Source organism: Arxiozyma heterogenica (assembly GCF_036370985.1).
Source record: "Arxiozyma heterogenica strain weizmannii chromosome Unknown scaffold_15, whole genome shotgun sequence".
NCBI lineage: Eukaryota > Fungi > Ascomycota > Saccharomycetes > Saccharomycetales > Saccharomycetaceae > Arxiozyma > Arxiozyma heterogenica.
Window position 1 is genome coordinate 235,452 of NW_027042668.1, and position 27,952 is coordinate 263,403.

The 27,952-nt window shown below is 31.8% G+C and overlaps 8 protein-coding genes and 1 pseudogene across 8 annotated transcripts; 6 read left to right on the forward strand and 3 right to left on the reverse strand.

The window, feature by feature from the left end:
* Positions 1–148: 148 nt before the first annotated feature.
* Positions 149–6,277, forward strand: SEC16 (COPII coat assembly protein SEC16; the record flags this gene model as incomplete). The annotated part of the gene is made up of 1 exon (XM_064857607.1): positions 149–6,277. The coding sequence occupies one exon, from the start codon at positions 149–151 to the stop codon at positions 6,275–6,277; it is 6,129 nt and encodes a 2,042-aa protein (XP_064715445.1).
* A 276-nt stretch (positions 6,278–6,553) lies between these two features.
* Positions 6,554–8,122, forward strand: PCH2 (Pch2p; the record flags this gene model as incomplete). The annotated part of the gene is made up of 1 exon (XM_064857608.1): positions 6,554–8,122. One exon carries the CDS (start codon positions 6,554–6,556, stop codon positions 8,120–8,122), a length of 1,569 nt encoding a protein of 522 aa, XP_064715446.1.
* Positions 8,123–8,474: 352 nt separating this feature from the next.
* PWA37_000958 (hypothetical protein) lies at positions 8,475–14,079 on the reverse strand (annotated as a pseudogene).
* Positions 14,080–16,079: 2,000 nt separating this feature from the next.
* On the forward strand, positions 16,080–16,700 carry RPS9A (40S ribosomal protein uS4 RPS9A; the record flags this gene model as incomplete). Its single annotated transcript, XM_064857609.1, has 1 exon — positions 16,080–16,700. A coding segment is annotated over one exon (621 nt), but the record flags the coding sequence as incomplete, so codon positions are not given.
* A 781-nt stretch (positions 16,701–17,481) lies between these two features.
* On the forward strand, positions 17,482–18,368 carry RPL21B (60S ribosomal protein eL21 RPL21B; the record flags this gene model as incomplete). Its single annotated transcript, XM_064857610.1, has 2 exons — positions 17,482–17,492; positions 17,897–18,368. 2 exons carry the CDS (start codon positions 17,482–17,484, stop codon positions 18,366–18,368), a joined length of 483 nt encoding a protein of 160 aa, XP_064715448.1.
* Positions 18,369–18,873: 505 nt separating this feature from the next.
* Positions 18,874–19,617, reverse strand: ATP4 (F1F0 ATP synthase subunit 4; the record flags this gene model as incomplete). The annotated part of the gene is made up of 1 exon (XM_064857611.1): positions 18,874–19,617. One exon carries the CDS (start codon positions 19,615–19,617, stop codon positions 18,874–18,876), a length of 744 nt encoding a protein of 247 aa, XP_064715449.1.
* A 672-nt stretch (positions 19,618–20,289) lies between these two features.
* PWA37_000962 (uncharacterized protein) lies at positions 20,290–21,585 on the reverse strand (the record flags this gene model as incomplete). Its single annotated transcript, XM_064857612.1, has 1 exon — positions 20,290–21,585. One exon carries the CDS (start codon positions 21,583–21,585, stop codon positions 20,290–20,292), a length of 1,296 nt encoding a protein of 431 aa, XP_064715450.1.
* A 518-nt stretch (positions 21,586–22,103) lies between these two features.
* Positions 22,104–23,090, forward strand: GPI2 (phosphatidylinositol N-acetylglucosaminyltransferase; the record flags this gene model as incomplete). Its single annotated transcript, XM_064857613.1, has 1 exon — positions 22,104–23,090. The coding sequence occupies one exon, from the start codon at positions 22,104–22,106 to the stop codon at positions 23,088–23,090; it is 987 nt and encodes a 328-aa protein (XP_064715451.1).
* Positions 23,091–24,499: 1,409 nt separating this feature from the next.
* Positions 24,500–27,928, forward strand: GCR1 (transcription regulator GCR1; the record flags this gene model as incomplete). Its single annotated transcript, XM_064857614.1, has 1 exon — positions 24,500–27,928. One exon carries the CDS (start codon positions 24,500–24,502, stop codon positions 27,926–27,928), a length of 3,429 nt encoding a protein of 1,142 aa, XP_064715452.1.
* Positions 27,929–27,952: the final 24 nt, after the last annotated feature.

Below are 27,952 nucleotides of genomic sequence, written 5' to 3' on the forward strand. Positions count from 1 at the left end.
AGAGACTTACAATAACGATAATAATAAACATCAGTCCACAAATTGTATAAAATATCATTAGCTCACCGAATTTTATTTTAATTTTCTTTAACGTCTTGATCTCGATTATTGTTATTTATAAAAGAAAAAGAAAGTATATTGTGTGGATATGACACCGGAGGCAAAGAGAAGGAAGAATCAGAAAAAAAAATTGAAACAGAAACAAAAGAAGGCTGCTGCTGCCGCTGCTGCTGTTGCTGTTGCGGCTACGACAACTATCGTTGTTAACACAACCGTTACTGATGTGTCAACAACAACTGCAGGTACAGATTCAGCTACTACTGAAAATAATACTTTAGATTTGACAAGCAGCACAGTTTCTGATGAAACCAATGTAAATACAAGATCTAATACCCCATTAAATAAAGGTAGTACTATTCAAGAAGAGAAAGAGGAAATAACAATACCAGAAGAGAAAGAGGAAGATAAAACAAACTTTATAAAAGAATCAGAAATATCTGTTGAAGTTGTTGAACAAACATCATCGGAAGTTGGATCACATCAAGCACCCTTTGAAAAGGATGTACAAGAACAAGAATTAGAATTTCATAATGATGTAAATGAAACTTTAAATCAGGCAGATGATGCTCAGTCACTAAACGAATACAATGAAGAGGGAGTTGAAAGAATTGATTTAAGTGAAGGGGTTATTGATGCTGATGATTCAGAAAGTGAGCTTATGCAACAAGGCAATGGTCTTAATGAAACAATGGACAAAATAGGGGAAAAACAGAATGAACTCAGCATGGAGCAATTTGGGGATAAAATAGTAGGGCATGAGACATTCATAGACAATGAACACACCCAAAACAAAGTACAGTTTACTAATTCGTCAACTACAGATGCTAAAGAGAACGTACCTCTGCCTACACATACTGTTATACAAATTGAAGATAAAACATCCCAAGAAGTGGAAGAACAACAAATGCAAAATCATGAACAGTTACACCAGTCAACTGTGGTTAGGCTGAATAAAGAGAATGTTGAATTTCCTACTATAATTAATTCGGAAGGTTTGGGCACAGATTCTAATATAAGTAAAAATGACAAAATGGATTTTCCACATAAAGAAAGTGCTACAACACAACCTGAATCATTTTCAGAAAATCATCTTACTACTCAAGAATTCATAAATGATGATTTATTTGAATCAAGTCCACGTGATGAGTTAATGCCATGGGAACAGCATGAGGAATTGTATCAAAATAAAGACAAACAATATCATCACAATATTGCTGATGAACGTAATGAAAATGAACCAGAATTAGTAGGAGATGTGAGTGAGCTTTTTACTACTGATAATAACGAAGAATTTCTACCTTGGATTGAAAATAAAGCTAGTAAGAAAACAGAAATTAATGATAGTGTAATTGAGCATGATGTAGACACAGTTAGCGCTCTTGTACCTTCAACGAGTCATAATGAAAATAAAAATTCTCAAGTAAATATTGATATCAAGCAGGTAGATAACACATCAGATCTATTTGATAAGGACATAGATCAGACTGACGAAATTTGGTTGAAAGAAACAAATAACAATGTTCCTTCTTCCCCACTAACTTCTGTTACACATACAGTCGAACCTACAGATGCATCGACCACAAAAATAAATCTAGAGCCTTCGCGATCCGTTGTTAACGATTCCTTTAAGAAATTTTCTTTCTTAAAAGACGATGACGATCTTTTAGATGATGATGATGATAGTTTCTTAGAATCTGAAGATGAGTTGGTAACACAGAATGTCAATAGATCTGACAGCTTCATATCAAGTGAAGGAATTACCTTTGATAATACTTCTCGAAATAATTCAAAAAAACAATTTCATACAACTTCTAGGTATACACCTACCAATTCTGATATGATGGTATCAGATCAAAATACTCTTTCAAACCAGGGTGGTACAGTTGGTATTGTTCTTCCTCAGCAAATTAATAATATTTCTAGACCAGCTTCTAATATCCAGCCTTCCCAAGGCTCTACTATCCAATTATCAAGTCAAGGCTTAACGAGACCATCTTTGAACTCTCAAAATACACAACAGGTTATTGAAAAACTTGCTGTTGAAAAGAAAAAGTCAGATGCTTATGACTTTCCAATGGATTTGATTGCTGATAAAGTAAAACCTGTTCATGCTAAACCTGTCGGGATTCCAAGTCCTAAATTAAATAATACATCGTTTCTACCTATGAAATCATCAAGAAATGTATCTGTTTCTATTCGGTCTACATCTGGTTACCAGTCGTTGGATGCTGTTTCTAATATTTCAATGCCTGTAAACCCATATGCATCAGTTATTAAAAAAGAAGCTGCTGCTAAACAACCTGTTCCTTTAACAGGACCTGTTGGGGTGGTCCCTCCATCTTTGAATCTTCCTGTCTCTCCCACTTCTCCAATTAATAGCAATAATATGATTTCTTTCATGAGTTCTCCGCCATTGCAAGGAAATGCAAGGAATTTCAGTAACAATTCATCTATATCTAGTGCTCAGCTAAATGCAAGGTCAAATATATATGCCCCACAAACAGAAATTAATGCTGCCCCTCCAAAAAGGGCATCACAGTCATCACAATATGCACCTCGGTCATCAAATACATTACAATCAGCTCAAGCTCTTCCTTCTCAATATAATTTTCCTCCATCCAATGGTAACCCACGTAAGTCTATGACAATCTCGCCTGTTAACACTAAGTTGAATTATACTTCATCTACATCGAAGGGAAATCATGCACGTAAAAACTCCAGTTTGTATTCTCCAAACAGTAATGAAAACTCATCAAGGTACGCGCCAACAGTTCATCCTCAATATCAGCAACAATTAGAGACTATTCAATCTAACTTCATTCCACATCCATTTCCTGCCACATCCATTCCTCCTAAACCAAATACGATGAAACAAACAGTTTCACAAATCAATCCTTTAGGAATTATTCAACAATATCCTCCTCATCCAATTAATGATAATGAAAACATATCGCAAAGATTAGATGCAACTTCACAACTAGATTCATTTTCTAATCATCAAGTGAGTGGCACAGGTTTGTCACAGTCTGTTAGTGGAGGAAGCTATAATAATAAAAAATCAGAATATCATTCTAACAAGATGATATTAGAAATTGATAATAATGCTTTGCTTTCTCGTCAATTCCCTCTTTTCCAGTTTAATTCTTCTAGTAAGCTTGTATATGGTATTCCCGTTTCCATGGGTAGTTATGCTACCACTACTTCGGTGGTTAATTCGTTAGAAGTTGTCAGTTTAGATTCTATTATTAAGTCAGATCCTATATTGAAATCATTCCCAGGACCTTTAACACAGAAATCTAAGCAGAAAGACATTGAGAAATGGTTGTCTACAATTATTGAAGAAACAAATTTAGATACAAATTCAGATGAATATTTGATTTGGAAAATTCTTCAAATTAAACTCTCTCTTAATTGTTCAATCAATGATATATCAGAGGTTATTTATAATACATATGAATTACAAACATATTTGTCTCAACCATTTAATCTAAACATTTCCCAACCAAATGCCTATAAGTTAGATAATATTGGTCAAATGAGAATTCTTGCTTCACTTCAAGTTGGTGATTATAATACCGCCTTGCGAGATGCGTTGGGTCATAAGGACCATACGATGGCACTATTAATCGGTTCTCTGATTTCCAAAGATAAGTTGGTAGATGCAGTCGATTCATATTTCGTTGAAGAGGGTAATAATCCTACATGTATTAATTTGTTGTCACTTATATTCCATGCATTTATGGGGAATTCTAAAGTAGTAATTAAGAAGTTTTATTCAGACAATGAGAAAGCGACTTGGATTGTGGATAATTGGAGGACAGTTGTTGCTGCAGTTTTGAAACATTGCAGTAATTATGATAGTGATAACAAAATTCCTCCGGTTATTATAGAATTTTTTGTTGAACTTGCTATCTTTTTGTATCACAAAGGACTTAAACTCGTTGCATCTCTTTTGTTTATGATTGTTGATGTACCATTAAGTATGATACCAGTTCTAAAGGATTCAGATGTAACTTTTGATTATATTGGAAATCCTACTTCTGTACAAAGCATAGTATGGTCAGAACTTTATCAATACTATTGTGTGGTGCAAAATTCTAAATCGTCTGACTATGATGAATTACTGCCTCAGAAAATATATCATGGTATGTATCTACAAGAACAAGGACTTTCAAATTTGGCTACTAAATATTCTGATTATGTTGCTTCTCGATTGAAGCAATTAAACAAGAAAGATGTTACTTCTCTTAATTTGTCTAGCAGGTTGGGAGAGTTGCAAAGTCGTTTGATTGGTTCCAATTCCGGTTGGTTACTCAAGCCGAAATTAAGCAGCGTTTGGGGACAATTGGATAAATCTTTCAATAAGTACATTGGTGGTGATGAGGATGCATCACCAACTCCTAGTGATACGTTTGGTAAATACGTAGTGGGAAATGAAGAAATCATAAAATCATCACCTAATAATATCATCAACAACTATGTTGGCGGTAACATAGAGACTTCTCCTGCTGTTATGGGCATTGGTAAGACTACAAATAGACCTGTCATGTATTCACCAAAGAAATATAGTTTTGTTAAAAAGCCTATAGAAAAATCACTATATGTTCCTAAGTCACAAACATTATCCACATCTAATATCTTGGAGGAGATACAACCTTCCCCAGTTAAAACTACCATGTATTCGCTTCGTACAAATAATTCTGTTCCGGTGAATATCTCAAGTCATTTCAATCATGTAGAACCAGCAAAACAAAATGACAAGGAAATTTCAGATGCAATGGTTTCTGAAAAAAGAAATGAGTCCTTGGAAGAACCTAGTATACTAACGTTGCAACCAAAAGAGACTGATATTGTAGAGCCTGTAATAAAAGATGTGTCTACTGAATTACAGTCAATACCATTACCAGTTGATAATAGTGATGCTTCTCTTTTAGCACATTCAAATATTGAAGAAGTTTCCACTAATCAAGACAATATTCCTTCTCATCGAATTAATGAGGTATGTAAGCAAGGAGTTAATATTGATGATTCCCAGCAACTAAAGAATAATAGTGTGGAACTATCCATAGGAGACAATAAAATGCCTCTTCCAGTTCTATCAGAATCCGTTTCTTCTATAACAGATGATAAAATACTTTCTTCAAATGCTATACACAACGATTTATCCCATAGTATTGAAAATGAAATTGCATCCGTTACAGAGGACCGTAAAGAGATGCTTTCAACATTTACTACACGTGCTGTTTCATATGTAGCAGAAAATTCAATTTCTCCCTCTCCAGGTGCACAGATGGCCACTTCAATTCCAGTGGGAAATAATTTTATTCCACCTTTTTCACCACAAGGATTAACTTCTATTCCTTTAGTTCAACCATTAACTGTAGAGACAAAGAATGAATCTGATAGACAGAAACCTGTTTTTAATTCTACAAAATACAATAGTTTTGCAGTTTCTGGTATGGATGCTGATAATTTGGATAGTTTTGAGCCTAGAATAAGACCATCGTCATCTGCGGCACAAGGTGTCCCATCAGTAAAAATCTCAGAGGAAGCTAATGTTCAGTATAATGATGAGGTTGAGGATGATTCAGATGAAGATGAGGATAAAGAGACTATTGCTACTAAGAAAGATACTGAAACTAAGAAGAAAGTAGAAAAGAACAATTCTGGTTCTCAAAAAGCAGGATGGTTCAGTTGGTTAAAGAAAGATCCTAATGAGAAAAAGGTTGTAAAAGCCAAGTTGGGTTATCAAAACAACTTCTATTATGATGAAAAGTTGAAACGTTGGGTCAATAAGAATGCCACAGAAGAAGAGAAGAAGAAAATGCAGGAAGCGGCAGCACCTCCACCTCCACCGATTGTGAAACGTAAAGATACAGTGGTAAAAACTACTCCTCGTCCTAGCTTCAGTCATCCAAACACTAATTCTTTATCATCTGCACCCTCTGGTCCACCTCCAGGTATGGTTTTACCAGTTAATCCACTTTCTGGTAAACCCATGAATCAAGCATCTAACAATATTTCTGCATCTACGTCTACGGAAAGCTCTGCAACGCCTAAACTTCCTCCATCTATAAGTAGTAGCCAGCCTGTTAACTTAGCTGGTAAGGCATCAAATGGCTTAGATGACATTTTGAATATATCAGCAGCTACAACAGCAAGTAGAAGAAAAAAGAAACCTGGTAGAGGTTATGTAAATGTAATGGAGAACAGATAGATTATATAGAAGTTATTAGTAGTTTTGAATAAACTGTATCAGCTACTGTAAAAAATCTATATCATAAGTTTTATACAGAATTTATAAAATACATTAATAAACGGCTTTTTTTGAGTAAGTCTTTTTTATATATTCCAGAAGGTATATGTATATAAAGGTAGTTAAAAAGGAAAAAAGAAAAGTAAAGGCGGCTATGAATGTGTTTGATGGTACAATAAACTACAGTAAACGTACTAGAATAACCCAATTGAGTTTCTTGTGTAGTGATAATAAATAATGAAGACTATAGTTGATGTGGAATTGAGGAAATCAGCGATGGAGTTGATAGTACAACACATTATTGAAGAGAGGTCCAAAAATAAGAATGGCAAGTATGACAAGGATTTGAAAGAAGGTGTTCAAAGATATTTAACAATATTTCAAGAGGTGATTCAAAAAAGGTTAAGAGTGTGGTCTAACCAGAATACTAAGTTTGACTTAGTGAATCAAGCTAATATATTAATGGAAGAAGAGAGAACTTTGGAGATTAGTGATCCACCAACAAAAACCCAACTTCTGATAATCAAAAGTTTTTTAAAGGTGGTTTATCATCAATTTTATACAAATAGTAAGGATTTTTGTTTTAATGAGGGAAATCATAGTTTACTTTTTTCAATTTTTATTAAAAAGATTACACTGGAAGCACCAATTGATGGATTGCAAAATCAGAATACTTCAGTTGAATCTAGTTTATCTTTAGAGTCTACTATAATCTCTCTATTGAAAGGTACATACTATAAACTAGGAGGATTCGTTCATTCTACTGATGTAGATTTTAGATATTGTTTTTATATCCTCCCTGAAACTAACTCTTTTTTAACATCCAACAATTTTTTAACTGATGAATTTACCAAAATTGAAATTGATGACAAAAATATAAACAAGAATTTTATAGCCAATGTTAATAACATGGAAGATTCGACTTTTTTGATAGGGGCTAATGACATTGCTCAACAATTTTCTTCCAATACTTTAAAACATATTACAATAACTAAACTTCCCTGCCAAAAATTTGAAGGACTATGGGAAAATCTATTTTTTGAAAAGGACATCAAGAGAAAATTATTTAATTATGGAGAGTTTTCAATGGAAATTGCTAATCATTTAAAAACCAGTAACTACAAAAGAGAATTTGCTAAAATTTTAGTGAATAATAAAATTATTTTACTTCATGGACCTCCTGGTACAGGAAAAACAACACTCTGTCAAGGTCTTTCTCAAAAATTGATAATTAGAAAGAAGCACACTACTGTTGTGGACTCTATGAAATCGGAATGTAAAGGATTACTAATTGAAATATCCTGTTCACAAATGTTCTCTAGATGGTTTGGAGAGTCCTCAAAAAACTTAGAATGTATTTTTAACGACTTGAGAAAAATTCTTTCCTCTCCAGAGTATAAAAATTGTTTTTTATTTCTTTTAATAGATGAAGTAGAAACAATTGCTGGTTCAAGAAAAGATATTTTATCTAAAAATGAGTCCAGTGACAGTGTTCGTGTGGTAAACACCTTATTAACTCAAATAGATTCGCTAAAGTCATATGAAAATTTTCTAATTCTAACAACATCTAATCTAGTAGGATGTTTAGATGCTGCATTTCTTGATAGAGTAGATGAGAATTTTTTTGTTGAAAATCCCTCTGTGAAGTCTGTTTCCAATATGCTACTTTCAATAGTCAACTCACTTTTCGATACTGAAATAATTAATTCAAAGAAACCTACTAAAAGATGTACAGAAGAAAAATATCTTAAAATAATAGATATCTTAGCACAAGAATGTGTTGTATGTATACATACTTCAAACTGAAACCGACATTGTTCGAAAATAAAATAAAATCATTTTTCTACTAACAAGTTTTTTACACAGAAAATAAAATTAAGTGGTAGAACTATCCGAAAACTGCCTTTACTTTGTTTATCAGAGTTTTTTAGTGAATTCCCAGTACCTTTCAACGATTTTTTAGTAGCGTTAGCCTCTACAATAAAACAGCACGTAGATTCGCAACAAGATAATCAGTGATACAATAATAGTAAAGAAAAAAATAAACCACATCAAGACTAGAGTATTTACTAACATACTTTAAAACAATTAGTGTTACATTGCTGTATCTATAATAATTACAGAAAAAGTTTGATATATAACATTTGAAAGTATAAATTCAACGTAATTTCTTAATAAATGTATCAAGATTATATTCTTCTTCATACTGAGACGAGTCCCATAGTTCTTGCAATTCGCCAAGCGCTTCCTTAGCCTTACCTGTTAAACCAGTCTCATTGGCGATGTCTTCCATCTTCTTATTATTTTCAATTTTAGAACTGTCTGCTTCTTGAGAAGGAACGTTAGTAGTATCGAACAAGTCTAACAATTGTCCTGTGTCCATCGATGCTAGACCACTATTTTGTTGATTAACAACTGTGGAAGCAATATTCATCTTAAATTTTTGCAAACCCATAATCTTTTCTTCCAAAGTACCTTTAGTAATTATTCGATAGACATTGACAACCCTTTTTTGACCTATTCTATGCGCACGATCCATTGCTTGCAGATCGTTCATTGGATTCCAATCATGCTCTACAAAAATAACCGTATCAGCACCTGTCAAATTCAACCCTAAACCACCAACTTTTGTTGTTAATAACAAACAATCAATGGATGGGTCCTCATTGAATTTTTTAACAACTTTTTGTCTTTCACGAGGATCCACACTACCGTCTAATCTCATATATGTAACAGATGGCATATATTTCTTGAAAAGATCATTTTCTACCATATCCAACATATCTTTCAACTGACAGAAAATTAGGGCTCTGTGTTGGGAAATGACATTTTGACTGGTCATATAAGTACTCGACTTTTTATCATTACTATCTTCACCGATACCACATTCAAAAAGTAACGTACGTAAGGCTTCTAACTTTGGAGCGTTAGCAATATCATGTAAATCCATATTTGTTTGATTCAAGTATTCCTGAACTTGTTTCATTTGTGGGTGATTTGGAGACAACACCAAAGAAGGATGGTTACATAATTTTCTCATATACTGTAAGGCTTGGAAAATATGTTGTTTATTTTCAATATCAACTGTATTCTCAATGTCCTTTTGTACAAATGCCTTTTGCTTCTTAGCAAAATCTTCATACAGTTGCTTTTGTAAGTCACTCAACTCACAATAGTAATCCTGAATAATCTTTGGAGGTAAATCTGACAAAACATCCTCTTTTAATCTTCTTAACATAAATGGTAGAACTTGTCGATGAAGGGCTTCTAACGCTAAAACACCAGCTTCCTGCTCCTTTGAAGAATTCTTACTGTTTCTAGATGCAGCGATCGGTTTAGCAAAACGTTCCTGAAAACTTTTTCAGTCCCCAAAAAGCCAGGCATCAAGAAATCAAACAATGACCACAACTCTACGACATTATTCTGAATTGGAGTACCAGTTAGGATCAAACGATGATTTGCATTAATTTGTTTTACAGCCTTAGATAATTTTGATTGAGAGTTTTTGATTATATGGCCTTCATCTAAGACACAGTAATTGTAGTCATATTTAGTAATAATATCAATATCATTTCTTGCAACATCATATGAGGTAACAACAATATCAGCAGAACCTAAAGAGCTTCGTAATGTATGACGTGTAGAGGGACCTCCTGCATAAACAATAATTTTCAAAAAAGATGCATATTGTTGGAATTCATTTTCCCAATGACCAGTAAGTGATGGTGGACAAACAATAAGAGAGGGCAAAGGTCTACTTTCAACCGATGAGGTCTTTTTGTAATCTTCTTGTCTCATGTATTGATCACTGGCAATAATACAAATAGTTTGTAGCGTTTTACCCAAACCCATATCATCACATAATATCCCATGTAGATGATACTTATTCAAAAATGCTAACCAATTAACACCTTCCTGTTGATATTTTCTAAGAGTTGCCTTAATTGCCACTGGAACTTTAAAAGGTTGGGCTTTTGATGGATCCATCATTTGTTGAATAAAATCACGCTCTCTCTCACGTCCTGCCATTAAATCTTCTGGAAGACCCTCTGGATCTGAGATACCTTCTTCAAGAGGAACAAGTTTGATAATAGTGGCAAAAGTAGTAGTAGCCAACGATCTAACTGCTTCATTATTATCACTCATTCTCCCAAGTAATGGAACGATTAGAAAAATAACATATGGCAAGATATCAGTATCCATAGATAGAGATAGATGATAAATTAACTCTGTACTGCCCTGACGATCAATTACAGAGCCTGCATTATTCATCAAAGGAAGGATTTCTTTAATAATAAATGGAAGAACGATCACTGATGAGTGCTTTGCAATAACAGCAAAAGTACGAGCAGCAGAATAACGTAAAACTGAAATTTTAGAACGTAAAAATTTTAATAATAGTGGGAATCTTGGTATGATCTCACTTTCATTTATACTATTATCTAAGTCCGGATAAATTGCTCTCAAAATACCCAAAGCATCAACCAAATACTGTCCTAGTACTTCATTGTATGAATTTTGAGTTGATAATTCATCTAATTTTTCAAGGGGATCAAACATTAACTCTTTTAACTTTGGAACGACGGTAAAGACATTAGCACCAAAAAAGTTTAGTAATCTGTTAAGAGTATATAAACCACCTTTTCTTTTTATCTGAGCAACCTCTGCCATCTTTAACAGGTTCACATCATCGTGAATAGCAAGAGATGTATCTTCTTTTAATAATGTTAAAATCTCATCCTCATCACTGGCATTTGAACGGAATTCTGGAACTTCTGAAGTATCAACACATAAGAAACCACACAGATTTTTGACAATTTTATTGGATACATTAACTTTTCCATTTTTGACCAACTCTGAAATTAAGTAAACAACAGTATCACCTGAAATATTTTGTAGCATTTCATTTTGTTCTTCTTTAATACTATCCATTAACGATCTGATAATAGGGTTTAACTTGGGTAAAATGCCATCAAATAACAAAATTGCAGAGGCGTAATTAGCTAGCATACTTATAGATCTTTTTTTACTAGCTTCCTCTGTTGCCTGGATGGCCATATATACACGATGTCTTGCATCCTCCAAAGGTTTTTTTGCAAGAAGTTTATAAGAATTACCCAGGGAGTTAAACAACTTTTCATAATATTCGTTATAAACTTTCTTTGCTGTATCAATACCGAAAGCTTGAGGACCTGCATCAGGTTCACCTTGAACAACTATTGCGATACTAGGTAACTTATGCTGTGGTAACATACCAACATCAACGAATGCTGCAAGTAAACTTTGACATTGTGTTCTCAAAGCTTTCAAATTGTGAATCAATTCTCGGAAGACAGGTAATTGAGCAGGTGACTGTAATTGAGTATTCATAGTATTGCTGAATATTGCTGAAACAAAACTCGGAACTGTTTGGCTTTGATGATGATCCTTCCATGCTATACAAAATTCTGAAATCACAATAGCAACCAAATTTCTTGGAGTAGCATATGGAAGTTCTAAACATTTAACTAATATATTAGAAAAAAAGATTGTAAAGTTGTCTCTTGAAACATCGCTAAAGTGCGTCCTAGAGCTTTTGCACCTAAAACCCTTGTATTAATTATTACAGTTGGCCCCAGTAAAGTAACATCACCTGCGATCATAGGTGCATCAATATTGATTTTTTCAGTGTTTGTTGGAGGTGGTATTGCGGATTCCGCAGTGGCTTCATTAATAGATCTCTTTCTTTCGGGGCGTAATTGGTAATGTTGAGAAGGCTTTAAAATATACTGTCCTTCCATACTATAATTTTTGCCATTCTCTCCAATAGGGGTATTTAACAAATGTAAAATAGGTTGCAGATGTTTGCCTAAAATATGATCAATAGACTTTTCTGTATGCTTTTGATTATAATGGTCCAACAAAGATATATAGGTGTTAAATGAAAGATTTAAAATATCTGTATTCTGTTCCAATAGAATATTTTGAAATATTAATCTAAAGACTTTACCATTTAACCAATTTTTGGTAGAATCATCTTTTATTGAAAGAAATGCATTAAGTAAATTAAGAACTGATTTTCTAACCGAAGAAATGGAGTGACGAAGAAAAGGGTATAACTTTGGAACCAATGACTTAAATGACCATTCAGACGGATATTTTGAAGCTTTGTATTTTAAAATATCTAATACTTTTGGATACTGGCACAATTTAGCAAACAAGTCCATTACTGAACCAACACTCGATGACAAATCATCTTCTAAATGAGTTAAAGATGACCAAATAGTGGCCAACACTAAATCAATACGTTCAGTATCTATATTTAAAAATTCTTCAGTGATTGGAGAAAGAGTAGAGGCCGCAACACTTTGAACATCGTCATCTGATTGATTAAGCCCATATAATACTATGTTAACTACATCATTCAATAAATTATTTTTCATTAGAAAAGATGACTTTATACTCACAAAATATCGTACACCTAATAAACCACCATGTGTTGCTTCCCATATTTTATTGGGTAACCCTGTAACACTTGGATCTTGCAATATCAATTGTTCTAAGATACGAAATATTTGTAATGCCAAACTATCTTTGACATGAAGTAATAAGGCAGCTAATGTTTGCGCCGCTGATTCTCTCACGGGTGCAACTACCGTATCGTAAACGTAATCACCAAATCTGTCTAAAGCAAATATTGTTAGTAGTCTAACGGCTAAATCTTCTAAAAACTGCCTATTTCTAATGTTGTTTTCTTCTCTACTTTTGGTTTTTATTCTACCTACACAAGCGGCATGTTTTTTTATTAACTCTCGCAGTCCTAAAGCAGCACCATGTCTAATTTCCCATGAATCGGCTAAAAGGTTTGCTAATAATAATTCATATATACCTTGCAACTCCCATACAAGTCCTTCCACCTTTTCATGTTTTTCTAAAATAGGAGCAGTGACAGTTTCCAACATAAGTTTATTTGGACTTGCCTGTTCAGTGAATTCTAATTTAGGATTAGTGAATGTTGTTGGTGACAGTGTTGAATCAGAATTTTCACTATTATAATCTTGTTGTTTTTTCAAGAGGGACTTTGATACTGAACTTTCGGTAATATCAATTGGTTTTGTAGAAGTCGACTTACCTTGCTGTTTTTTCTTTCTCTTTGCCATGGCCAACATTCTAGCTGACTTCTTAGATTTCGTTTCATTTTCAATTTTCATGTCTGCAGATGGTTCAACTTTTATTTGTTTTGTTTTATCATTAAGATCAAAATTGGAACTTCGTATACCGTCCTTTGTAGTAGACTCATCATTATATTTATTAATATCTACGGCTAACAACACTTTTTTCGACTTGAATAAAGCATTTAAATCCCAACTTGATAAACTAAATAATGAAAGATTATTATCTTCAAGGAAAAAGTCATTATCATATTGCTTGAACTCTTCCATTTTCACCTTATTATCATTTTCTAACTTAACTTTTGCAGTTTCTTGTTCTTCCTGTTCGGATGTCATACTTTCTTCATTTTTTACATCTTCTTTTGTATCGTTTGGATCCCAAAGTGACAAATATTGAACAATATTTCCAACTGCTCTTGCGGCAGTGACTCTTGTTTCCCATTTTTTAGATAATAAAAAGGGGTATACTCTAGATAATAATGCCAAGATATCTTCTGGATGTTGTTTGGCCAAATCACCCATTTGATCTGCTGCCATATTTCTGACTACTTTAGTAGAACCAGTTTCTAATAATAGAACCTGCCTATCTAATCTAGATATCTTAGAAGTCATTTTTATTTTTTATTGTATTTTTTAACTTACGAAAAAAAGAGGGGGAGGGACGAAAAGGAAAAGAGGAATGTAAGGATACCTGGATAGATTGGAACAAATGCAAAATAAAATAAATACTAAAATCTAAATGTTTAACTTTTTCCGTTTAAAGGGAATATGCAATTTGAATATGAATAGTCTATGTCTATCAATGACTTAAATAAAATGAAAATGACAATATAATAAGTAAACCCAGTACTTGTCTATCTATGTTGCTCTTTAGTTGTGTAAGGAACTAATGAAGCAAGTTAAAACTAAACAGAAAACAAGTGCCTTTGTCCAAATGCAGAATAGCCGCCGATTAGAAAAATAGATTTTAAGCGATGAAAAATGGAAAAAAAGTTTACGAGGAAGCTTTCGCAAACTGCGCAAAACTCCCAAATCCTTCGCAGGCTCAAATTTTATTTTTTTTTTTTCAAATCCTTTTTATATAAAATTTCTATTTTTTCTCAAGTCACAAATAATTCGAACAATAGAGAAATTACGCGATTTTTTAACACGCATTTTGTTTGGAAAGAAAAACAAAAAAACAAAAAAACAAAAAAAATAAAGGATTGAAAATTTGTCTTTTCGTGTTTCTTCTTCATTTTTAGGCTTTTTTTTGTCTGTTTTCTTTACAATGTTGATTTTGAGGAACACAGTCTGAAGAGGAGGAATCACTTCTTACGTGTGCTCATTGAAAATTCTAGTTTGAAATAACAGGCAAAGTTAGCTAAAATTAAACTACTTCTTTTTATATACACCTGGGCTGTCAAATGCATATTATATAATCTACATGATCAAAAACACAACGAGACCAAACGATAGTTACGAAACTTGTGATCGTCTTTTATTGTTATCTTATCCCACTTGCGTCCATATAATGTGTAAAGCTACTATATAAGGTTATATAATTAAAATCCTGTATACAAGTTACTTCACGTATCTTTACAAAAGGTTATTATCATTTTAGAAAAAAAACACTCCTTCTTGTTAATAAATATGACTTTCTTTTATCTGTGAGGGTAACGCTGATATGATACTTTGTGTCATACAAGTTATTACAAATTCATTAGTGGCTCAATAGCCTCATAATTATCAACAAATTATTTTTATGCAGTTATCAAAGGAAAATAATCAGTATTGCTTTTTTCGGAAATTGCACTTCTTTTTTTTTGCAAAATTCAAAAAAAAAATTGTTCTTTTTCTATTCTTGTCTTTTTACTAAATTTCCTTTTTCCATATAAAAGCTCTAAAAAACTTCGCTTTTCCAAAAATTTTGTTTTTAAGTTCCTTCTTCAAACAGCAGGCCATAAGCTCTTCTAGGCTTTTTGAGGTACAGCATAAATACTCAAGCGTAATTATATTTCTAAACAACACATCGTCCATTCGCAATGCCAAGTATGTTTTAACATAACCGACTAACAGCTCTCTCTTTTTTTTTCTCACTAAGTCGAATAGTTTATTATTTATTCCATCGTTTTATATATAGATGGTGCAAGTGACAAGTGATTAATCGTATCGATTAATCACTTGTTACTTGTAGAGGATTCGGGCCCTCGTAGTCGAAAACAAGATAAGAAAGAAAGAAAACAGATACAACAGTATAGTAGTGGCTATACCGTCTTCCATTTTCACTTAATATATAAACACACTCTAGTATAGATAGAATAGTTGATAGATTCCTGAATCCCGACACTTCAGGCAATCATTTTCTACTATTTATTACTCCTCCAAACGGAGTAATGGTCTGTGCTTGATGTAAATGACACAATGTGTGCAAATGATTATGTGCTTGGTATAGTATTTAAACACGAAGCTATCATGACTATTTGTTTTCTTCTATTTTGACTTTCTGGTTCTTGTGCACATGCATGTTTGCCGACAAATGGCTTCAAATATCCTCGTAAATAGTAATCGTATTTTTCTTTAGTTATATATAGTGGTGCCAGATGGTCTCCCCATTGTAGTCATCCTAGTGAATTTTATTTTTACTAACATTTTCTAATAATCGTTTTCGACGACTAACTTTATTAATAGGAGCCCCAAATACTTATTCCAAAACTTACTCTACCCCAAAAAGACCATACGAATCATCGCGTCTGGATGCTGAATTGAAATTAGCTGGTGAATATGGTTTAAAGAACAAGAGAGAAATATATAGGATTTCCTTTCAGTTGTCAAAAATCCGTCGTGCTGCCAGAGATCTTTTGACTAGGGATGCAAAAGATCCAAAAAGATTATTCGAAGGTAATGCTTTAATTAGGAGACTAGTTAGAGTAGGTGTTTTATCTGAAGATAAGAAGAAATTGGATTATGTTTTAGCTTTGAAGGTCGAAGATTTCTTGGAAAGAAGATTACAAACACAGGTCTACAAGTTAGGTTTAGCTAAATCTATTCACCATGCTAGAGTCTTGATAACACAAAGACACATTGCGGTTGGTAAACAAATCGTTAACATTCCATCCTTTATAGTTAGATTGGATTCTGAAAAGCACATTGATTTTGCTTCTACCTCTCCATTTGGCGGTGCTAGACCAGGTAGAGTAGCTAGAAAGAATGCAAGCAGGAACTCTAAAGGTAGTGAGGAAGAAGAGGAATGAATAATTGACTGACCGAACTTAAATAGACATATATGTACCATATAGATAAATAAAAACGCAATTTTGCATCTTACATAACCATAATGATATTCTGTTTTTGCAATTTAAAAATATAACCCTCTTTTTTTTTTTTTATCTATTAATACCAATGCACAAATTGTTCAGACAACTATATTATTTATCAACTATTTTACAACTTAAGCGATTTTAAAAAAGAAGTTGTATGACTATCATAACACCCATACCACAGAAAAAGGTTTTTGTCATTTTTTAATTATTTCCATATTAGGAAATATATATCTTTCATATTTTTTTTACATAAAATTATTTTTCAGGCTTACCAAATAATTAATATAGATTTCCGTTCTATCTCAAGGTAACTCAGAAAATAAACTTTACCAGGGGAAAAACACATAGGTCCAACTCTTTAATGTCCAGTAGGAACACGATACGACTTATGAGCATGTTGTACACTCTCCATAATGTTCTTAACCAAGGTTTGGGGTGTAATGAATGAACGGTCCACTGCCTCTCATGGTGACGAGCGCATTACACTACACATTTGGCACCAATTCCTTCCAGACACTAAGGGATCCCCCAGCATCACCTTATTCTTGCGCATCCTAAGTTTGTATGGGAGGACCAAAAGTGAAAGTGTATTGTAGTATCAACAAAAGAATAAAGAAGGTACGTGCTCTATTTTATATAGAAATAGTGGGGTTAGGAGAGTCGATTACTGTTAGCCAAAAAAAGGCGACCAACACAAGAACTATAAGCAAAAATGGGTAAATCGTATGTAAATCCAATGTGAATTTACAGGAATTTGATCAATAGTTGAAGTGGTTAAAAATTGGAGATCTTATCATAGGAGAAAATAATAAAAGATGAATGTTTTAGATTTGCATAACATAGAAGAGTAACATAAGACCTATATATTTTGAAAGGCAATATAATTTTATTACCGGGTACAAAGATCATAGAAACATAAGTCCGTAATTATTTATAAGAGAGAAGAATTCATTATGTAATGCCGGAATAATGCCACACTAGCCGTATACAAATTACTGTATCTTATATGCTGTTAATTGAAGAATATTCGTTACTAACTTCTATTTTTAAAATGAATTCGATGCATTATATTTACATTTGAATTTGTGTCCTGTAATATACTTATTATTGCAATTGTTTTTTTATAGTCACGGTTTAAGATCTCGTACTCGTTACATGTTCCAACGTGACTTCAGAAAGCATGGTACTATACCATTGTCTACTTACTTGAAGGTCTACAAGGTTGGTGACATTGTCGATATCAAGGCTAATGGTTCTATCCAAAAGGGTATGCCACACAAGTTTTACCAAGGTAAAACTGGTGTTGTCTACAACGTTACCAAGTCCTCTGTTGGTGTTATCATCAACAAGATGGTCGGTAACAGATACATTGAAAAGAGATTAAACATTAGAGTCGAACACGTTAAGCACTCTAAGTGTAGAACTGAATTCTTGGAAAGAGTTAGAGCTAATGCTGCCAAGAGAGCTGAAGCCAAGGCCCAAGGTGTTCCAGTCCAATTAAAGAGACAACCAGCTCAACCAAGAGAAGCTCACGTTGTTTCTACTGAAGGTAACGTTCCACAAACTTTAGCCCCAGTTCCATACGAAACTTTCATTTAATTTATTTGGTATATGTATAATATTTTTAAATTAAAATTATATATATATAACATACCTCATATAATTAACATGTACAATCTCTAAAAATTAATAAAGGAATATTGCGCACACGTATATGAATATTTTTGGGATTTTTGATGCATTCTTTGAAAAAGTTGTATGGTTAGTGCAACCTCTCTATGATCTATATACTGTTCCTATACGAAGGAATCTAAAAAGGATTGTCTTAACATAGAGTTGCAAACAATAGTCACTTTTTAAAGTACACATATTTATTAAAAAGAAAAGAATATCTAAGACATATTAATATATATAAGTAGACAGATAAGTATAAAAGAGAAAGAAACAAAAAGTATTACAATAATGAAAACATGTATTAAACACATGATGCCTTTCAATTATCTGAAAAACAAAAATAAAGAAGTGAAAAGACTTAAAAATATGAGAAATAAACACACAAAAAAAGAATATTGATCATCACCACCAAAGACTTACTTTCAATTTTCTATTTTAAATTGGATAAAATCTTTTCAGCATCAGTAACAGCTTGTTGTAAAACCTTATCTTGAAACCTTGGATCTTTTAGTTCCTTTTCGACATTCTTAATAATAGATTCAACAATTTGCTTTTGTTCTAGCTTACGCAAAGAATCTTCATATCTGACCCATGAATCTAAAACAGACCTAGCTTGGTGAGCTAAATCAGCCTTTTGTTTCAATTCAAATGCTCTTGCTTCCAATTCAACAGTTTCTTTAGAGACATCAAAAAGAACTTTAGTTGTTTCAGAAACGTTTTGTAAAGTAGAGACAGAGTTAATTCTATCCTTGACAGCATCAATATGCTTTTGCCTGGATGCATTTAACACATCAGAAACTTTCTTAACTCTGGACTCGGCAAAACTATTGTATGCAGGTGCCACATATTTAGCTAATAAAGCACCAGCTGCCAAGAAAGATGCCAATAAAATACTTTCTGGATTTATAACGTATAATTCGTTAGAAATAGCGTAAACTAAAGCAGCAGCAGAAGTACCCAACACACCAGTCTTAGCTAAGGCACTATTACCTGGAAGAGCATCAATAATAGATTGGGCTTTAGACTTTGGATCTAATATTGGCTCATTGGATGGCTTGCGCGTAACTTGGGATGATGACAAGTAACGGTATCCATTATATAGACTGGAACGAGTCACAGTTGCTCTTAATAAGGTCCTTTTACTGACCTTCAGCGAAGCTGATCTTAAACTCATCCTAATACACTTTGGAAAACAAAAAAAATATATAAAAAAGAAATATTCAGTTCTCTGATTAGTAATATCTTACCTTTAACTTATTTTGAAAGTAAATAATTAAATCAAATTACAGCAAACGTAGAATACTGAATAGGAATTTTAACAATACTCAAAGCAGTCACTATGTTCAACTTGAAATATAAGTTAAGTCTAACACTATGTTAATATATGTATTGTACCGACACGTCCAGATAACTTCATGTAAGTAACGACATGATACGAACTGATACAACTGCACCAAATGTGTGTATTTACAGTATTAAACATTTAAAAGGGCCTTTTTGTTTAAAGTTCTTTTCACTAGGGAAAAAATTCAATATAAAAAATTGAGAAAAATCCTTAAAAAGAAACAAAAAAACACTGTAAAATTTAAAAATGATCTATCATTGGTTAAAATTACAGCGAACACATAATATAGAATGAATGCTGTATAAAAAGGCCAATATGATGTGTATGCCCACATATGTGTATATGAGTGTGTGAATTTCTATAAATCTATATACGTGCGTGTATGAATATGCTTTAACAGCTTATATCATGTTTTTAGGAGTATTTTAAGCAAAAAGTGCAATATGAATATGAAAGAATAGAAAAGTACAATACAATATTTTTTATTTCCTTGATTATATTTTATAGTTCTTTAATTGTATCAACTAAAAGATTAACATATTTTTTAGTTTCAGGATTATTCATCAGACTCGGTGCAGTCATTCCCCAGACTGTGGCTGCGTATTGGTTTCTAGATGATCCACCAATTGAGGTAGCCTTCGACAATCCTGTGCCACCTCTATTATCACCTGAATTGGATGCACTATGTGTTGCAATTATATATTTCTTATTTTCGTTCTCACTCATAGGTTTATCACTTGTAACATTGTTGTTCAAGTTACCCAAAGCGAAATTATTGTTATTGCTGGCTTGAAGAGCCCGTCTCCGCTGTTCTTCGGCCCTAGCTTCCCTTTCTCTTAACAATTGAATGATCTTAACATGAGAGTGGCGCAAATCTCTTAATTTTTCTTCTATTCCTTCTGGAAATGAATCATATATATCCATATTAGTAGCATTATTCTTAACTTTATATAATTCTTCCATTTCAGCTAACAACTTATCCTGATTATTAACTGGAGGCTTTGCTACTAATCGGCAAACATTCTGGCCAAATTTATAAGAGTAATCATTTTTATGTGATGTAACCTTAATTAATGAATTATTATCTGTGGAATAACCAACACTAGAATTGAATCTATGAAATCTAAATGGGCTTATATCGTTTCCATTATAATAATCATCACTGGGTTTGCCCATGAAATTCTTAGACTTACCAGTTTCTACATTAGTATTTGTCAGAGGGAATCGATTAGACATGCGATTATATCTTCTGATATATCTATGTGAATCATTTAAATTACTAGAGGTTGTACATTCCTTATCAGTTTCAATTTCAATAAAAAAATCGCTATTTGGTAAAGTTCTAGGTAAGATTTTATACAGAGTTCCATTATTTGTGTCATTGTTATAATATCCATCATAATCATCATCCTCATAATCATCCTCATAATCCACTGTATGCTGTTTATCCTCTTCTTCTCTGTCTTCAGCAGTTCTATATATATTAGCATGATCACTTCTATTAGAATTATGTGGCATAAACCTGTTATTAAATGGATTTATCCCCTGGTTGCTGTTTGTACTTATGGATATACTATTACGGGCATGTGCTTTTTTATCTCTCATCTCATTAAAGTTACTGTGAATAATATTCAAACCTACTAGTAAATTATTATTCATCTCTTCCCCATTCAAATCTTCTAATTCATATTCATGCTCAAAGTCCTCCTTATCCTCATGATACCCATCATGTTTATGACTTGACTCTCTAACAATCACTGATGCCCGTCGTTCTAATTTTTCTAGTTCAAGTGACATAATCAAAAATATATCTAAGTTTACTATCTATAACTTATGAACATTAACAAAATATACATGCACCCACATATGCATGAAACGGACCAACCTAAAACAAAAACGGAAAAAAATACATAGAATACCGACTATTTAACTCAACCTATTCACAAGCATAGGTAAAATACACATATATATTTTCTTAAAGGTGTAACTTGTGATGTTCTTACCTCCTCTTTTTTTATCACTAAGAGTATCACATTTGCTTTTTTTTTTGTTTCTATTTTTTTCTTTTTTTTAAAAAAAAGCTTTTAAAACAATGTTTATATACTTCAATTTTTTTTTCTTAAACTATATATAATAGTAGGAAGGGAACATTATAAAACATAGGGAAAATGATTTGGTTTTGAGTACATAAGATCCACATTCATCATAAACAAAGAAGGATAAAAAGATACGATAGGATATCGTCTATATTTAACGTTTTTGTAGGCCTTCTTTATTAAAAAAAGTTGTATACATATAGGCATGTATTTGAATATATGATCACTTTGCTACTACCTCAATTAATCATGAACAATGAGAACTTTGTATCAAAAGAAATAAGGCCTAAACAGTGGAAAAGGTTACTTTGGTTAAGACAAGATGACTATCCAGATAATTATACAGATCCAGAGTTTATATCATATTTAGAAAATTTAAAAGACATTCAACTTGATTATAATTACGACCAGATACGTAAGGATTTTCTGAAGTTTTATTTTATAATCTTAAATACATGTTTTTTATTCATAACATTTCATTCAATATATGAATACAGCTATGATCCTAAAATGTTCACATTTTTAACTTCATGCATTATTGCAATAATAAGTGTAATGAAGTACAAATATTTAACAAATAAGCAGATTAAATCTAGCATTATAATAATTTTTACAATATTGACATTATCGCCTGTACTGAAATCATTATCAAAAACAACATCAACAGATTCCATATGGGTTATATCTTTTTGGTTGACAATATATTATCTTTTTTCGGTATTTAAATCAATGACAAGCAAAGACAATATCAATAATCATGATAACAACAAAGACATTACTCTCAATGGTAATGATAATAGTGACAAGAGAATAACAAGTAAGAAACAAATTAATAGAGTAGAGGATATAACATATAGTAAAAATCTACCGACAAATATTCTATTAGCTAATGTTGCAATGCTATCCTCTAGGTTACCCACAACAACACACGTATTCTGTTATCTACTGCTTTGCATCGAGATTAATATACTTCTACCTAAACTTATAAATCTCTCAAATTTGCCTGTGTCATTGCTATCAAATATTATAGTTTATTCATATATCAATATATCATTAGGTTTTAGTAGCATGATAATATTTGGCATATTTTCAGTTTTATTCACTGCTATCTTACCAAGAATCTTTTGGTACTGGGAGACTTATTATAAATGTAAGACACCAGAGATATTATCCTTATGGGACACGAAGACACCAATCCTATCATAATAAATAAAGTATATGTTTTTTATTCAAAATAGAATCTTTTATCTATAATCATTTCTATAAAAGATCAACATACAACATTATTGAATCCTAATAATGCAATCCTAAACTTTTTGTATATTACGAAGTACTTGCATGTCTCACATAAAAACCCATAACCCATCAGCATCGTGTTTTTTGTTTTGTTTTTGTATATTTTTAATTTCCCCTTTTTTAGTTCCCCATTTTTTTCTTGGTCTTGGTCTATATCGCAACAACAAAGTAAAATTCAAAAAAAAAAAAAAGGAAAGAAAATAGAAGAAGTCGTGAAAGCTTAGTGCTTCTTTCTTCTTCTTCTCTCGTTCTCTTGTCTAATTTCCTTTTATTATAGTTACTCATCTGAACAATCATTGACCAATACAGATAACCTTGAACAGGAAGCTCTCTATAACTTTCCAACAGAGATCAGAATCATCCAATTGTACTATTAGGAAGTGTTTCTTTTAAAGAACTAACAAAACCTGCCCAAGAACAACTTAATATATCTTGGTTGTTATCCAATAGTGTGTGTCAAGGTGAACTGTTTTAGTTAAGAATTTAAACAAATAAAATAAAAAAGAAAAGAAAAGCAAGTGATAGAATTACAGGAATCTGTAAAAATAAAAATAGAGTGACAATAAGGGAATAGACAAAGGTACGGACTGATCGTATCAAAAGTGGTCGAGTGAGAAAGAGAATCCAAAAATATCGAGATAAAAACAGGCATAATAGTAAAAATAATGTTCTTATTATGGTATGTTGAAATTTGTAATCATCTTTTTAATGAAAGTTGTTGTTACTAGCATTAGCATAATTGGCAAGAATGTTATCTGTTGTTTTTAATCTATTAGATCTAGCCTAATTTTGCAAAATGACTAAATACTTACAATAGCTTAATGCAAACTAGTTTTTGTTCTATTTTCTTATACTTTGTACTGCATATTTTTGATGTTATTGTAAATCTTACTGGAAAAGTCAAAATTCTTAGTACTAGGATTAATTAAACAACTAAACCCTTAAAAAAAGTTTGAAGTAATCAAAGTTGGAAATATAGTACATTATTCCCTTAACAATTATTAAAAAGTGACAGAAATTCGATTCGATAGACGAAGTATAGCTGAAACATAATACTACAAGAATATCAAAAAGATTAACACAATATATTGTATTAGGATTTGAAATTGTTTTTTTTATCTTTTTTTTTTCAATTAACGTGTGGACATAGTTTACAATCTAGGATGGGAATGATTTCATGTTAAAAAAAGAAATGAATTAACGACTAAAGCTTACCAAAAATATTACTTAGGTTTATTAAACATTTCATTAATAGATAATCATATACGATAAGGAAACTTTTTTTGTATTAATTTTTTTTTATTTTTTTATCATAGGGTATGAATTTCTTTTCTAATTTTAGAAATATGGAACTAACTAGTATTAATAATAAAACTCCTGGTAACAATATTTATGATAAAAATCCTGTACATATAAATAAAAATATTAGTAATCATCACAAAACTATAATTCATGATAGTAACGACGACGACAACAACAACAATAAATATCCAAATACTAACAAATTGCAGTCATTTTTATCAGAACAAGAACATATTTCTTCACGAATAACTAATAATGCCAATAATCATGATCAAGCTCTAGCAACAGTATCAAATTTTTACACAATTACCCAATATATTTTGCAGTCATATTACAAAGTCAATTTTAACGATCTTCTGAGTTTAAAAGTGACTGATTTAATAGTAGATCAAACATATCCTGATTCTTTAACTTTAAGGAAACTTAATGATTCAGATACTTTACAAACTTATCAATATTTTAACACAATATCAAGGGATCCTGATATTTCTAAATGTCCGATATTTGCATTATCTGTTTATTTTGTTATAAGATGGTCATCTTCAAATAATGTAATCACATTAAACAATTATAAAGAAATTAAGCTATTAGACCCAAATTATATTACATATGATCCAAATCCAATGCTTTTTATACAAAATCATCTCAATGGTAATGTCAACTCAACATCAAAGATACCAAGATCAACTTTATTTGAAGTTTCCAATCGTTTAATTAATTTAGTATTTCCATGGTTAGATAGTTTCAAAAGGCAAGTTTTAGCTGTAGATAGAACCAATTATATCTTACATTCCCTATGCGAATTATTTGAATTCATGGGCAAAATAATAATTCAAGATTTAAGATATTTAAATCAACATGCCTTATTACTACCCAATATCGTGTCTTTTATGGGTAAATTCATACCTGAATTACTAAACGATGATGAATTTAAGGGGTTTGAAAATACAAACAATGGCAATATACTTATTTCTAATAATAATAATAACAATAACAATAACATTAATAATTTGATAAACAATGAAAACAACACAATACCATTCAATCATAATAACATTAATAATAATGGCAACATTTCGGCTACTGAGAATTCAAATAATAATATTCATATAAACTCTTCTATACCGAGAGATTTGAATAATGATATGGTTAGTATACAAACGTTGAATAATTCTACACAAAAATTATCCCAATATGTGGATACAAAATTTATAGAATTATCAAAAAAATTGACTATAGAAAATATAAGATTAAGCCAACAAGTAGCACAATTAAAGTCTGATTTAGGTACTTTGTCTTCAATGTGTTCCCAGATGATCCAGTTACAAAGACAAATGTTATCTGGTCAAAACGCAGTTTTGAACACTAATCTACGTAATAATGCCAAAGAAAATAATTTAGCAAAGAAAAATAATATTGAAGGAGTAAATAATGGAATTTTGATTATAGATAAGAACTCTTTAAATGATTCATCCTTTAGAAATATAATTGAATCATTACGTGGAAACATCAATCAAAATAAAAGTCCGACGAATAATAGGGAAGATAATTCAATTAATAATGTCCAAACTCAGGATTCGATGGATTCATCTATACTGGCACCGATGAAAGTAATACCGAATCTAGATAACAGTAATATTCAAATAACAGCAGCACAAGTCATTCAAACAGCACCATCACCGAAGGGACCAATATCAACAGTATCACCTAAAATAATAGGGAATTCCTTATCTAGAAATTCGTCCTTGAGTCAAGAAATTAGTCAATTATACTCCGGTTCAAAAGAAAAAAGAAAATTACCACTACCACAAACTTATTATGAATCATTTGGATCCGTTGGCACTCCATTTTCTGGGCATTCTCCTACCTCTGTTTCTGGTATAGATTCACCTTTCACAAAGAGAACACGGTTAGATGATAGGCCAACTCCTTCACAAACAGCATTAAACTCTTTACTGTACAAATCTATCGATAGTCCTAAAGAACAGACATCTGGAAAGAGTACATCTACCATAATAGAAACACCTATCACATTAGAAACTAATAAAGATTTGACTCAAAAATACACCACTAATTTTATCAATAATTTATCTGGGGTTAATTCCGAAAGTCCATCAACCCAACTAAATAATGCTGGAACAACTGTAGAAATGAGAGATGATCTTATATCAAAAATTCAAGAGGAAAATAGCACAATTACAAACAATACTCCACAAGAAATCAATACAGATCCATCCATATCTTCGTTCGAAAAAGTATCTCCACCAAATGCTATTCCTGCAGGTCTTCAAAATCAAGATAATGATAATAGTGCTAATAGTAGTGGAAATTCTAATAAAAATATACAAGGATATATTGAAAATACTATTTCTAGTTCGGGCTCTTTATCTAAAAGCTTGGAAAAGAATGATCCGGAAAGACTAGGGAATACAAAAGAAAATAATACATCCATTAATCTACAGGGCATAATTAATAAAACAGAGAACCCTAATAACAGTCAAAAAAATAGAATCAGAATAATAAAAGAATTTACAGTTGTGGGCTCTAATCAGGAAACCTCATCAACTGTATCTAACGTTAATAATATGCCGTCTCAAAAAGATGAATCATTAAAATTCAAACGTATTAGTAACGAACTTATAAAGGAACATATTATACAAGTATCTTCAGAGTCTCTGTCAAAGAAAGTGAAGGATAAAATCTTTTCAAAAAAGGAAAAAATAAAAGAAAAAACATTCAATAAAAATAATCAAAAATCTAGTTCCAAAACAAAGAAAAAATCACCAAATTCATCAAAAGGTGGTCCAAATCAAAATATAAAATATAAACTTTCTAGAGAGAATAAAACAATCTGGGATTTATATGCAGAATGGTATATTGGTATTAATGGTAAACCTCCAATAAAAAAATTAATCGAGGAATATGGTTGGAGACGTTGGAAGGTGACTGAAGATTCCCATTTCTTCCCCACTAGAAAAATTATTATGCAATATATTGAAACAGAGTGTGATAGAGGGGTGAGTTTGGGCAGATTTTCTAAAGATCAGCCCAGAGAAGAAGTAAGAAAAATCATAGTTGGTGACCTTGAAAAGTTTAGAATAAATAATGGCTTAACTTTAAATTCACTTTCCTTATATTTTAAAAATTTAACAAAGAAAAATAAAGAACTTTGTATTTTTAAAGATTTTAATACATGGCAAACCAAGAAAATGACTGAGTTTGAAAAGAACAAATATAGTAAAAGGAAGCATACAAATACTGCAGATTCAACAAGGCATGGGAACAAGAATAGGAAAAATGGTACAACATCTTTTGTAAATACCGCCACTATACCGGTATTGCCATTTAGGAGTAAACTTTACAATATTCAACCCATTATGACTCCTGCTTCTCACAATGCATCTTCCACAAATAACTCTACTACAACAGAAAAGGATAACACATAATAATATGCTCAAACTAGTATATAT